Below are 14598 nucleotides of genomic sequence, written 5' to 3'. Positions count from 1 at the left end.
ATTCTTGCTACATAGAAGGCTGCATCTCCTCCGAAGAAAAAAATTGGCTGGTGGTTTCAGATTTGCACACCATCCAGAAAGCTGAAAACTAATGTGACAAGGAAATACTGAAGGAAGACTGATGATACTGGTCTTTTACAAGACAGGAAACAGTGCTGCTAGGAAAGAAGCACTACTTGTAAAACGAAACATGCATCAAAACTGCCCCAGCAACACTTAAGTTGCACACACTACAGCATCACAGCTCTGAGAAGAGGCAGACGGTGCTTCTGGAGTACATAAACCTGCCACCCCAACATGTCTCTACAGAGGGGCACAGAGCAAAAGCAGACAGGTCTAAAGCACATTTAGTTTGTGAGTCACTGTGTCTTAATCAGACTGAATAACTTGTCCATACTTTAAAAAACCCCTCCATTCTTACCCTCAGCAATGAATACAGTGATACAGCCAAATGAGTAGGTATACAGAAACGTAACAGAAGACTGGATCAAAACACTGCCCCCCTGGTAACCACACCAACAAGTAAGACAGAGAAACCTGTTTGGCAGAGTGATCTGCTTCTCTTTTTTTTGGTATTATCTTTTAACTTAAAAACCAGCTGCATTGGGGTCAAATAACCAAGCTCAAAATAGTCACAAAAAAATAAAGGATGTATTTTTCTCCAAAGATCAAAACCGTAACTAAGGGAAGACATTCATATCAGAGGAGTTCAGTGTCCAGAAAAAAACTCTTCTGCCATATAAAAAAAGATACTGTAATTACTTTACTGCTCAAGAATTTCCTTGCTTAATTCTTCTCTCAAAGTTTTGTCAGTAACTTGCTTTTAACTACAATGTACAAACAATTTTTCTTCACCACCCTCATCTTATCTAAAGCTCTTCTTTTGTTCTGGAGAGTTTTGTGGCATGCTCCTCTATAAATTTGCTCAGATGCTCTAAATCTCGGTCCCCGCCTTCAAATTTAATAGGGTTGTTCTTCTTGTCCTTCGGAGCAAAGTAGATAGTGGGGAAGCCCTCCACTTTGTAGTGGTCATTTGTCACGTCGTTGGCAGTAGCATCCATCTTGGCTATGATCAGGTTTTTCTCATTCTTGTATTTTTTGCCTAGCTCAGTGTACACTGGTTCTAGTTTCTTGCAGTGGCCACACCATGGGGCATAGAACTCTATGAGAACATCATTCTTTGGATCCATGACTATGGTATCAAAAGTTTTACCCACTACCACTTTCACAGGCCCTTTGTTGTTTTTTGGCACTGGTTGGGACTTCACAATAGGCTTCAGTTTTCCTAGAAGGAAGGAAAACACACAATGTTAGAATACAGTAAGAGTGGTCCTTACAGTCTTGCCCAAAAGGGCAGAAGTACATCATCCCACCAGGAAACAGCATTGCACCAGTAAATGAACTTACCTCTGCATGATACATAGGTGAGTTTGCTGGTTACCTTTCAGCACAATAACCTTGTGAATACAGGCAACAATTTCTCAATTCCCTAGAACCTTTCTCCCTCTTTTTTATGACTGTCCATCCACAATGTATTAGGTAGTGATTTAGCATACTAGTCCCAAATATGTAGGATCACTTCACACTTCAAAGCTGCAAGAACACTTTAGGCTTGCTAGACACGTTCACGTTTAAAATATAGCTAGATGCCAAAGCACAGCTCAAGCAACAAAGTAAATTAACCAAGATTTAAAACAAAAAGGCAAGAATCATCCAAAGGCTTTAGGGCACGGAGCACTGTCCTGTTTATATATATGACTTTATTGTAGCCACTGCCTCAGGAAAGACTCTTAGAAGGGGACACAGAGCAAACCCTATTTTAAAACCTGTACCTTTTTTGAATGCCATCACAAATTGCCTGAGTACATCAGAGTCAAACTCTTCTGGCTCCATGGCGTATTTCTTGCCACCTTCATCCAGGATGGCCACATTGACATCCTCTCCACTCTCAAGCAGGCCCAAGTCTTTTATTTCGGAAGAATAATCTTCCTCATCAGAAACAGCAAACACATATTCAGGGAAGTCTTTTGCCACTTCCAGCACTTTGCCTCTCCAGTACTGGGTAGCTGAAAAACCAGAACACAACGGGTTAGTAACTTCTGGTCACTTCCTGCTTGCTTCCTTCTGAAGTTGAGGAACAGTGTCTCAGCAAACTTACCAACACGATAGTCAAAACTGAAGTCTACAGTGTAATAGACAACCACCAGAGGATGTTTAGCATATCTTTTAGCATCATTGGAAGGCTTACGATGGCCAACTAGAGGCAAAGCATATTTTGTCACATGCTCTTTAATCTCAGATTCATTTGTAGAGTCCTGATTAAGAAAAAGTGTGGAAAAAGTTCAGAGAAATGGATTTAAGTGGTATTTCTGTTACACAGTACCGAAAACCAAATATTGATGCATGCATGAGTGAGAAACGGGCATGTTACTAACAATGCTGTCACCATATTCTTCAAAACCTTGAGCACTAAGATAATTTAGCATCCTACCCTTAAACTGAAAACTTTACTGGTAAATTATTATTTGAATATATAACCTCTGGGCTAGTTCCATAAAACTTTCTCAAACAAAGCAATACAGCTTTAGGGGACAAACAGGTTGCCTCAAATATCTAGTGGAGTGCTTCCAACAAGACAACACTAACTGCTCATCTATACAAAGAAAGAGAACCTTCAACCCATACACAAAGCTTCTAGCTTTGGATCAGGTACTCACTTTAAGATCCAAAACACGCATCTTGGGCTCGTGCTTTGACTGAAATTTTTCTGGCTGCATGACAACCACTGTTCCTGGAGATGCTTTCAATAGTTTTGCAATCTCGTTGCTAAAGGTGTGATGGAACTTGTAATCTTCTCTTAAACCGTTAGCTGAAAATTAAGGTTAGGAAGGAGGAAAGTCATCAAGAAGTGAAGTGTCAGCCTCTGACTAGAATCTTAAGACTGCACTGCAAAGGAACTCTCTTCCCGTTCTCAGTGGGACATGAAAACACCCAGAGTCTGGAGAACAGCTCTCATCCAGTGGTGAGAAGCATGCAAAAATACGTACAATTCAAGTAGCACTATTTGAATGCTGTTCAACAACCCATCTACTGCAAGACTTATTCTACATATTCAAAAACCTTGAACAGCTTCCAAAACATACCCAGTAAAACAGCTATTTGCTTATCAGTCTCCTGCCTCTTGGCTTCCCCCCAAATAGCAGAAAGTAGAGCTGGAAAGGAACTCACAAGGTCACCTAGCCCATCTATTTGCTTTGTGGCAGCCTGGGAAACAGTTCTGTATCTTGCTGGAGCAACCCAATCAGTTCCTAATCCAACTATAAATAACAACAGCCCCAGAAGCAGGTGTAGCAAGGGGGAAATTGCCCACTCTGCTCTGAAGGCTGTGGCAGAAACCAAGACTGACTGCGAGTTGTTTGTTCATGTAACAGACAGGGACTGATTACAGGGACCGAACACTTCAAGTGCTTAGTCTCTTCTCTGTGCTAGCAAATATGGTCATTAACAGGACCATCAATGTGTCACAGTCAAAAGGGTTTGTAAAAATAAACACTGTCATAGCTAACCTGATGCAGGGGTGGAAGATGATTCTTTCTCCAGTCTTCCTACCCCAAACAAGCCTGGCAAAGCCCAGCCTTTGGAACGGTCAGATATGAAACAGGCAACAGCAGATGGCAAAGCTAGCAAGGTCTTATGTTGTGATTCATTCCTCAGCTATGAGTTTTACCTCCTCTCTAGTCCACATGTTTTTAGGGACACAGTACTAAGAGGAAGTATCTCCTGTGACAGACTGATATTTCAGTTATAGTCTCAAAATCTGCCATTAGCCAGAATACAAGTGGAAGATCACCCTTCAATCTCCTTCCTCCTATTGCTCTCCAGCCTCCTCCCACTGAACTAAGAGCAGAAATAAAGGATGTCTCCAAGCCCAAAGTCCTGGCCTCGATCTCAACAAAACAGACATTTCATTCGTATTTTACCTGCTTCCTGATAGAGCTGATAGGCTTTGTCAGTCTCTCCACTAAAGACTCCAATGATGATGACATCGTCCCCATCCTTCAGAAATTCCTGTACCTGCTTGGCAGCCTGAATCTGTTTGGATGGAGGCCCAGCCTGCTCAATCATGTAGTCGACAATGCCTGCAAGACAAACCCACCCCAGAAAGTTGCTTAGAACATTTACTGAACTGAAAGGTCCAGGCATTCCCTTCAAGACACTGCTTAACACCACATTTCCTGTGGACACCTTTCTTTCTGTACAGCCATCCCACAAGAACTTAAAGACCAAATCAGCAAAACCACGGTCCAAGACTTTAAAGCTGCAGTTCTGGATATTCTCTTTCAGGCTGGTTTCAGAAGAGGTGACCAAACACAAGCTCCATGGATATCAGCTCGTCTTTCAAGTAACCCTCCTTTCTAGAATTCCAGACACTTCACTGTCTCCTGCTATGAACCAAAATTCTACTCGGATAGTCTTAAGTCTTCCCTCTTACTGAAACCTAATATTGAGTACTTTGCCAGTCCTCACAGCGCATTCCAGTGCAAATAAAAACTGCCCATCTACTCATACTGCCAGCACTTCACTATGGGTATTTAACTAACCTAATACTAAGAGGAACTTATAGTACCACCATAAAATGTTATGAAGATTAGAGATGGATTTATACCGCTGGCCTATGTAGGTATGAGGACAGAGTTTTCCAGGTTTCCTCAACAACAATTGCTGATGTTAACAAGTCTGCAACTCTTACAGACATATCAAAACATCTGCGGTCAAAGCCCTCAGACAATAGGAAGGAGCAGAAGCTGCAGTACCGTATTTTTCCCGTGGACCACTGTAGTCATAAGCTTTGCCCTTCCGGAATATTTTCAGGGTTGGGTAACCAGTAACATCAAACTTCTTTGCGAGCTCAGTTTCAGCAGTGGCATCGACTTTAGCCAGGGGAATGGGAGGCGTGCGCTTGCTGAGCTCCTGGGCAGCCTTCTCGTACTCTGGAGCAAGCCTTTTGCAGTGCCCACACCTAGGGAAGGAGAGGGGAGGGCAGTTTTAGAAGACACGAGTCCTGCTGTGTACTTTCTACCTCTTAAATGGAACAGTAAAGTATTCCAGAATGAAGAAAGTGGAAATGGGGTTATTTGATCTACAGACTTCAGTCTAGGAAGACTTGTCTCTTCAATCTGAAGCTAGCCTCTATGTCTATGTCACTTAACTATAGGTAGTTTCATTTGTAGAGGCCATTTTTAAACTAGGGATCAACTGTCTTTGGTTTTCAGCATTTCTTCAATGTGTTCCCAAATGAGTAAATGAGGAGAATCTTCAGGGAAGTTTTGGAGACCACCTCTCGCTGAGACACAGATCCAACCTAATCTTCAACTGATTTCTACTGTGACCCTCGGTCCAGATTAGAGCTGCACACACCTGCACAAGGTAAGCCTCTTTAAAAATGAGGCATAACAACAGAAACCAAGCAGCTCAGGCCAGCTGTGCTAGGAAGGTACAGGTGACTGCCTTCTTGCTTACCATGGAGCATAGAACTCCACTAGGATTATATCAGCGTCATTCACAACCTCGTCAAAATTATCCTGGGTCAATACCAGTGTAGCTTCTGGTGGAGGGGTCCAACTGGGGTCAGAAACCTCCTTGACTTTGGCCACAATTGCTGAAACAGAGTTCAAAAACCCAATTAGCAAGTTTGCATTCTCATACCAGCAGCATATTGAATTCAAGACTTGGTGTCAAGAACTTCAAATCAGAGTGGCAAGCATTCTCTTGGACCAAAGCTTACAGGCACTCTCTTAATCATACTCCTTTATGTTTTGCTTCATTATTGTCAAGGAGGTCTTCTCGTCACCCCACAGAGCATCTTACTTATGCAGAACACAGATCAGTACCTTGCAGCACTGTAGCAGATAGAATTCTATCTCAAGATAGACACAAAAGGTTGTTTTCCCCCTCTGACTGAAGCTGGACACGCTCCTTAAGCAAAACCCAAGTGGCTTTATATACAGTCAATGTATAGATCAGATGCTTCTATTAGCTGATCCTTCAACAAGCATGAGACTACCTCCTCCTCTAGACAAATTATACTTCTCAAAACATCCACCAGTAATAGCATTACCCACTACCTGCAAAACTGTCTCTCGCATGCAGCCAATTGAGAAGCAGAATTTCAGGCTTCATAATATTATTCTGCTTAAGATATAAACTAGCTTAAGATCAAAGTCCTTCAAAATAGTCACATGAAGAAGCAGGACCATATACTACTTTGCTTTCTTACAGAGAATTGCAAAGGACTGGTGCTTACCATCTTCTGTCCGGGAGCCATCATAGTCAACAGGCTGGCCTTTCTTCAGGATCTTGATGGTTGGGTAGCCACTGACATCAAAACGACTTGCTAGTGAAGTGGCTGCAGTAGCATCTATTTTGGCAACTGGAATAGGAGGGTCATTTTCCTTCAGAGTTTTGGCTATCTTTTCATATTCAGGAGCAAACTGCTTGCAATGCCCGCACCTGCCAGAGGAAGACAAGTAGATGGAGAAACGTATTTTGCTACTCTGTATTTTCAGGATGCATTGACTTAACTGTATTTTCAGATCATGAAAATACAAAGTAACTATAGCTAATATGCTGTTTGTTCAAAACCCAACAGTCTTATCTCATTGTATACCTTGTATTATACTTCTTCCTCCCCACTCCCCTCCCAGTATAGTCTCATTCAGACTTCAGCTTCTCCTAATCTTGACTCATCTCCTTTACCTAGCACCCTGAATGGAACTGAAGAGAAAAATGACTCAGCAGTTGACCTAATGAAATCTCACACCCACCACAGTATCACAGCATCTGTTCTCATTCTGTGGCCACAGCAGAACTCTTGGGGAAGATCAGAGGCTTCTGCTGCAAAAGCTGGTATGACAGAGGATACCAGCATCAGAAAAGCTAAATATAGCTTGACAAGCTGAAGATGAAACCAGGAAAAAGAAGAGAATAAAGCATAGCAGATAGCCTGCGCTCCTCAGCCTCTCAACTGGCAGGAGGAGGAGTGGGAAAAAAAAAGGTGTTTAGTTTGTGATGACCACACACCCTTTTGCTTGGATAAATTACATTTCATGTTCAGTTTTCATGCAGACATGCATGAAAACTACGGCTGCAGAAACAGTACCTAGAGCCAAGCAGGGATGGGATTCTCTAAGATGAGTGGCAGTAGTTAAAATGGAACTCCACCTCACACAAGATCATATTCCCCTCTCTATTCAAAGACTAGAAAATGACGAATGAGTAAGTTGTATTTATACCACCAAGCCACAAAGGAAAAGAGGTTCTGGCTGCAACACTAAGTCTGCAACTTGACTGCCAATATATTCTACTCTTGTTTCCCCCACACACACCATCCCTGTTGTTTTTGTCCATAAGATTGAATGCAAGAGAAGATACGTTTTGGACTGAATTCTTTGTCTTGGTTATATGCAGATAAATCCACTGTAGCCCCCAAATACTCTAGTGCGCTGTGTACCTGGGCATGCTAGCAGAATTACCATCATTACACAAATGTATGAGGCACTGTTTAAATTGGTATAACAAACAAGTCATTACTCACACTACACCCTTCTGGCAAGGACAGAGATTTAAACTTGAGAAGGAAAACCTTCTAGCAATACCCCAACCAGGGAAGCCTCCTTCATCTAGATGAGCAAGCACACAAGTTCTCAGTGGACCAGGCCAAAGGATTATAGCAGGTTGCAAGACCACACAGCATGACTTTTCTAGGGCTCATGGAGGCCATTTCTGCTCCCTGACAGGCACAGAACAGGGATGGAACCAGGACTGTGCTTCACCTGGCATGGGATCCCTCAGCATGACCCACATCTGAGAGGAAAAAAGGTACCTCCACACCATCTGAACCACCTCCTATACCCTGGGATATGGTAGAGTCCAGTGCTTCTCCTGCAGGTAGGATATTCCTATATCATATTCAGAACTGTAGCCTAAGTCACTTTTTAAGACTGTGTTCTGTAAGAGAAGGCTCTGACAGCCACCCCATCCTGCACCTAAGGAGGTAGCTCAGGCTGTGAACCCACCAAGGTGCATAGAACTCCAGCAGCACAGTGTCCTTGTCTGCAGTAAAGGTGTCAAAGTTTGCATCATTCAAGATTAATACACCGTTTTCTTCTTTAACTTCAGAATCATCATCATCTTCGTCATCTTCATCATCATCATCACTGTCATCATCAGTTTCTTTTATAACAGATTCTGGAAAGATAAAAATGCAACATGGATTAGACTGTGTCAAGTTTAACATTAAAAGAACACTACCAGGTTAAAGATGGATTAAGTATATCCTGCAGTGAAGACAAAAGGTATCAACACAGGTTACAATGACAGCTACCTCAGTTTGCACAGAGCCTGGACTCAGATGTTTGACCATTTCACTTTTGTCTATGTTACACCAGCCAACAATATCAGTATGACAGTGAAGTGTCAACATGTACTTTTGCACATGCAGGCAATCTAACAAAACAGACACATACAGACCTATGCAACAGTTGCCACCAAGGTACATTGTGTATTTTGTTGAAACCTGGGAAGCCAGACCTGTTTTGCTGGGCAAGAAGGGCATGCAGATGACACCTGAATTCAAAGAGAAGCCCTCCAAGATGCCCCAAAAGGGCTGTTCTTCAAGCACAGGAACTTGTGGCTAGAAAAGTTGGGTGTCTTGCACCAAAAAAGCAGATGTCATCTCTCCCCAATGCTTTTCTTGCGCCCTTACTCACTATATCTGTAACATCACAACTGCTACGTTCTGCCAATGTGAGGCTCTAACAGACTTGCTATAAACTCAAATGATATCGTTTGCAAGGTGGTTCAGAGGTAGCACTTGAACGTTATGCTTCTGTTCCTGACTGCTCCATCCCACCCCTGCAACCTCAGTCTATCTTTCAGTTACAGTGATGTTTCAGGTCTGCCATTCATTGAAGAAGCTTCCAACTTCCTCTGCTCTGGATCAGCAACAGGCTGCAGCCTGAGTGTACATCAAATAAGAAAGTGACTGTCATGGGAGTCCCATGAAAACCCACTTTGCAGATGCAAGGTACTCTTCTGAAATAAAGAGAGTGAAAAGTTTCTTCGAAGAGGTTTTGGGGAAGCCTTAGATTTAAGAAGACCAAGACTGCTGGTCCAGAACAGGTCTTTTAAAGAGAAAGCAGATTTGTTGAGTTACTGAAGCAGTTTGCATGTGAAAGTTGAGGCCAAGACATTTAAACCGGTTCAGTCTCTGTTGGTTTGGAATTTGAGATGTTTTTTTTAATATTTCTTCTCCCAAATGGTTCTTTAAACTTTTATTTGTTTAAATGCTACCACCTGAGGCAAGCAGACCTTTCTGAATGACTTGAAAGGAATTTCAGTCACAAACCAAGTAGTGAAAGCACCTCATCCCAAATGAAAACTGTAAAACAACAAAACTAAGGGCCTTTGAACCACTTGGAATCCCAGCATCAGGAAACAACCCAACAAATACAACAAAATACCAAAACAGAACGAGGTTTCTTGATCAAAACTATTCTTCAATTAACTGGCCTTGGACTAAGCTGACAGGAGCTACTGCAGCAGGACAGCAAATCATGTACATCTGAGTTACTGATTCAGCACAAGAATCCTCAAAATGCTCTGATTTCACCAGGAGTTTTGAAGAATGATAAATGTGTAGTATCCATGTATGAAAAACAACCCCAAACCCCACTGTTCTCAGACCAATTGAAGACTATAGGAACAAGCTCACAGTGGACACAATGATGCTGTTAAATTGCAATAGCCATTTTTCTTTTAGGAGAAGATATTAAAGAAATAAGCCTATATGGTCTCAGAAAACAATAGGTGCTCCTGGACAAAAATGTGTTAATTAAAACCCAACCTTATTCACCACCAAAATATTAAAGTTTCTGATGAGGAGAGAGATCACAGGAGATCATTTATCACACAACAGTAATCACCTGGATTAAGTTCCTTAAAGAACTACTACTGCTTCAGCTGCTCTATGAAGCATCAAAAAGCACTATCTGCAAGTGGACAATGCCTCCTGTGTTGCTGCCTCTGAGCACTTGAAGTGAAAGGGCTGAACTGTCAGACACCCTGGAAGTGACTCTGCGGCAGTCACATACCTATGGGACTACCCTGGTGAAAAAGATAGTTTTCAACAGTCAAAACTTCTGCTGACACGTGGGCCCAGCACTTTTGAGGTCTAATTTTCACTGCAGGCTGTTTGCTCATGGTCAGCCTGTGCCTGAATTCCTAGGGAGTTGTCCAATGCCCATAGTTTTTCCAGGCAAATCACTTCAGACTTGAGTTTTTCCTGACACAAAAGAATCTGAGCAAAACTAGCCAGCCAATTCCGCGCATGCATGTCTGAAACTAACCACCAGGTTGCGACTCTCATTCTTGCTTACTATGTTAACTACCTGTCCCAAAGAGAGGAAAAAGGCCACCACAGCTACATGGATTTGAAAGCTGATAACAAAGCATTACCTATGGAAACATCATTACCACTGGATCCAACAAACATCACCAAAGTAAGTTTTTATCTTTCCCTGAAAGCTCTACAGAGCTTTCACAACATAAAACTTCCTTGATGGGGATACACCGTCATGGACATTAGACACACACACTTCCTCCCTAGGAGGAGATGGCAGGACAGTAGTGCATAACAGCAGGATTCCAGCTTTTCCTAACTGGCTTAAGGAAGGCATTGCCAAACATAAAGAAGTTAACCACACCTATAAATTAGGTTTTATGAGTGCAAACTCACCCTCTATAGACTCCAGCTTCACTGATACCGAGGGTTATCACAGCTACCTCCACATCCTCTTTAGTGTTGAGACTGTAAGACCTGATTCAAAGACCTGACCAAGTAAAGGATAAGCAAGCAGGACTGTTTTCATTAAGAGTAAGGAAGTTTCCTCTGCACCACTGATTTACAGTTTGAAGGGAACAGATACAAAATGAGTGTAACTGCGACAGCTGAAATGCCAGAAGTAGTTAATAGATACTTCTATAAAGGCAGCTCACTAAAACAAAATAGCTGCACTCAGACTGAAGTGTCTTTGTTTCTTAAAGCTACTTACAAAGCAAGGTGGACAAAGCAACAAGTATCAGCTAAAACCTGCCCTCCTGTAGAATATGGACTACTCCCTTTCATCCCAGCAAAGCATTCCCACATGACTACACAAGTTGAAACGCATGATGGAGATGGCACCAACTTCAAGACTTCAGGTAGATGACGCTGGCTGGCAGGCCTCCTTCAGGATGACAGCCACTTGAACTGAAATGAATTCTGACAGGAGCTTCACTGAACTTCCAGCATTTATTAGAAGTCTTTCCTTTTAACTTTCTTTTAAGCAGAGTGAATCCTGTACAAAAAACCTGTACTTGGAAATAACTTCAGGATTCTGCCTGAAACTTTCCTTTTGAGGAGGCCACTGAATGACTGCTCCCCAATTGGCTGGGCTCAGTTTTCAGAAACACCCAGGTCAAGACTCACAATCTATTACCAGGGTATTCAAAAGCCTGTTTATGAAAGCAGTCTTCCTCAGACTATTCTGTAGTGCATCAATCCTCTATGTGATCTCTCTTTTTCCTTCAACAGGATGCAAAAGTCACGATCCAGGCTAACCCTGCTGCAAGTGTATTTGCCTCACTGCCCAAGTCAAACTCCACTTCCAAAACCATTCAGTGCAACAAGCCCAGTTTTATCTGAACTTTTCATCTCCTGAACAATTCATTTACATAAGGTTCCTTACTTGTTGCAACGTAAATTTATTCCACCTCCTACAGTTCTGCGTTTCAAGGGCAAAAATGGAAAACCCTAATTACTTGCATTTTTAAAGCAAAGGCTTGGTAAAGCCTGGTTTGTGATTTATACAGATTTTGAGATACACAACAGAAACAGAATGATTGAAGCTGCGTAATGCATTAGTGCTCAACTTGCACACAGGAGGAAATCCTTTCATCACTGTGCATCTTTGATCCCAAGAACTCATCTAATGGGAAGAAGAGCACACATGGGAAATACTGATGAGAGTCTGCTCCAGGAGAAGTTGAGCTACTGCCACCAGTCACAGGACCCAGGCTTTGCTGTAACATCACTGCTGTCACTTCATCGTTTGAAGGGAGTGGGAGAAATCAGTACCAGGCTTTGTCACATGCTACAAAGCGATGATAACCAAGTCTTCCAGCTAAAAGCAGAGAAACAGACATAATAAAGAATCTTCCTTTTAAAATTCAAGCTGAAATATATGTAACCCCTTATTGCAGATGCTATATCCTATGAAAAGGAAAAATCTCCTGATCCTTTATCCTCCAGATGGTACAGTCAGTAACACAGATAAGATACCTGACATAAATGAATTTCTCTAAGTTACAGTGCCTGTTCACTGAGCAAGAATTTGCAGGACAGGAGTTCAGGAAGTCATGCATAATCTGGCTTCCCTGACCACCCTCTAACACTCAACATACAGCACTTTGATGTAGGTAACACAAAAGACATAGATTTCCTCAAAAATCCACAGGAAAGATGCTTAAAATGAGAAAAGAAGGAAAAGAAGCACTTTCAAATGCCTGCCTCCTACAAACAGGTGCTAAACTTAGTCAGAGCAGCTTTGTTTCAGCTAATTTGGGAAAGAAGACAACAGGAAGAAACACCAAGAAACCAGCAACACACTGCATTCCTTTCAGGAAAAAATAAGCAATTGACTTGAAACACACGGAATGCACTAAACTGAAGTCACGCCAACAGATAATGGACTTGCGTATTTACGGACAATTTCAAAGTCAGTAACTGCCCCATGGCTAATTGCAAGCTTTTACTGCCGTTTAGAGCCAGTGAGGCAGAGCAGCCGCTCAGCGCTGGGTCTCCAACATAAGAAGGACATGGAGCTCTTTGAGCAAGTCCAGAAGAGGCCATGAGGATGATCAGGGGCCGGAGCACCTCCTGTATGGAGACAGGCTGAGAACATGGGGGCTGTTCAGCCTGGAGAAGAGAAGCTGCGGGGAAACCTCAGAGCAGCTTCCAGTGTCTGAAGGGGGCTACAAGGATGCTGGAGAGGGACTCTGCATCACGGACTGTAGCGATAGGTTCAAACTGAAACAGGGCAAGTTCAGGTTAGATCTAAGGCAGAAGCTCTTCCCTGTGAGGGTGCTGAGGCGCTGGCACAGGGTGCCCAGAGAAGCTGTGGCTGCCCCATCCCTGGCAGTGTTCCAGGCCAGGCTGGACGGGTCTTGGAGCAACCTGCTCTAGTGCGAGGTGTCCCTGCCTGCGGCAGGGTGTTAGCACCCTACGACCTTAAGGTCCCCTCCAACCCAAATCCTTCTGTGACTCCACGATTCTCTCCGGAACACCCGCGCCTTCACGCAGGGACCACCGCGCTGCCTCCGCCGCCTCAGCCCAGCGGCCTGCGCGCATCCGCGTCTCCCAGGCGGCAGCCCGGCCGCGCCCCGCCACCGCCGCCATGCCCCCGCGCTCACCATCATCGCCGTTCTCCTCGGCCGCCGCACCCCGCGCCAGAACCGCGACCTGGGCGAGCCCCAGCAGGAGCAGCAGCACCCACAGCGCGCTCAGCCTCATGATGCCGCCGCCTCGCCTCTCGCCAGCCCCGACCGCGCCGCGCCGCCGCCCCCTCGCTCGGGGACGCCGCGCCCCCTGATTGGCTGCCGCCTTACGACACGAGCGGCGCGGCCGCCAATCGCGTTCCGCGCCCCTCCGCCGCGCAAGGCCCGAGCGTGCGTGGCGGAAACCCGTAACGCGGCGCTCCCGCAGCGGCAGGCACGGCGCTGATTAGACGGCGGCTCTGAGGTGCCGCTCCCCCATTGGCTGACCGCGGCACCACCAACCGCCGCTCGACACGCGGCCCCGGCGCAGCCGCCCTGGCAGAGCGGGGAGGGGGCTCCGAGCCCCGCCCACAAGGGCGAGAAGACACATTGCCATTCGCGATTGGCGGGGTGCCGCGAGGGGGCGGGGCCATCTGGCGATGGTAGCCTATGAGAATGCGTTACGTTTGGAGGCGGAGCCTCCCTAGCGGGGGGGCGGTGCTTTACCTCAGGGGTGAAGGAGGGAGCAGGTGTCGGCATTGTCCGGCCAGGTTGGTGTCGGATGTGGTTGTGTGGCCTCAGAGTTGTTCGATCTTCTTACTGAAGTAACTCCTTGCCGTTTACCTGGAGCATTTGACAGTGCTGCCGTGGTTGAGGGGCTCCCGTAGAGTTCAGGGTGTCGGGCGCAGCCTGCCTGTTTGTAAAGGCATGACGACTTTCTGCGAGCAGAAGCGTGCTGTACCTCAGGACAGGGCAGAGGAGTGTGTGCTTCCGCCTGTCCAAAAGTCTTCTTAAGCTTAGCTGTTAGTATTGCCAGAAAGCTGTGGTGAAACTCGGTTAGCTAGGTTAATAGAGAGCAGGTCTTGTAAGCAAACTCATAGGCGGATGTTTGGGGATGGCAGATTCTTCCCCTTTGCCCTTGATGACATCGCCATGGCAGGTCTTTTTGTGTTAATAACTTCATTTCTTGTTGTTACTGATGGTGGTCATGGAGGGATAATGAGAGATGATGGTACTAATGCTACT

General features: G+C 44.6%; 1 protein-coding gene across 1 annotated transcript; it reads right to left on the bottom strand.

Annotated features, from left to right (window-relative positions):
- Window positions 1-629: 629 nt before the first annotated feature.
- PDIA4 (protein disulfide isomerase family A member 4) lies at window positions 630-13801 on the bottom strand. Its single transcript, XM_065665635.1, has 10 exons — window positions 13510-13801; window positions 8076-8247; window positions 6305-6510; window positions 5521-5659; window positions 4815-5020; window positions 3981-4139; window positions 2718-2869; window positions 2159-2315; window positions 1833-2066; window positions 630-1285 (listed from the first exon to the last, which is right to left on the bottom strand). Exons 1-10 carry the CDS (start codon window positions 13607-13609, stop codon window positions 870-872), a joined length of 1941 nt encoding a protein of 646 aa, XP_065521707.1. The 5' UTR covers window positions 13610-13801; the 3' UTR covers window positions 630-869.
- Between the last annotated feature and the right edge of the window lie 797 nt (window positions 13802-14598).

The sequence above is a fragment of the Lathamus discolor genome, chromosome 2 (assembly GCF_037157495.1).
Source record: "Lathamus discolor isolate bLatDis1 chromosome 2, bLatDis1.hap1, whole genome shotgun sequence".
NCBI classification, from domain to species: domain Eukaryota; kingdom Metazoa; phylum Chordata; class Aves; order Psittaciformes; family Psittacidae; genus Lathamus; species Lathamus discolor.
This window is presented reverse-complemented; position numbering and strand designations above follow the sequence as displayed.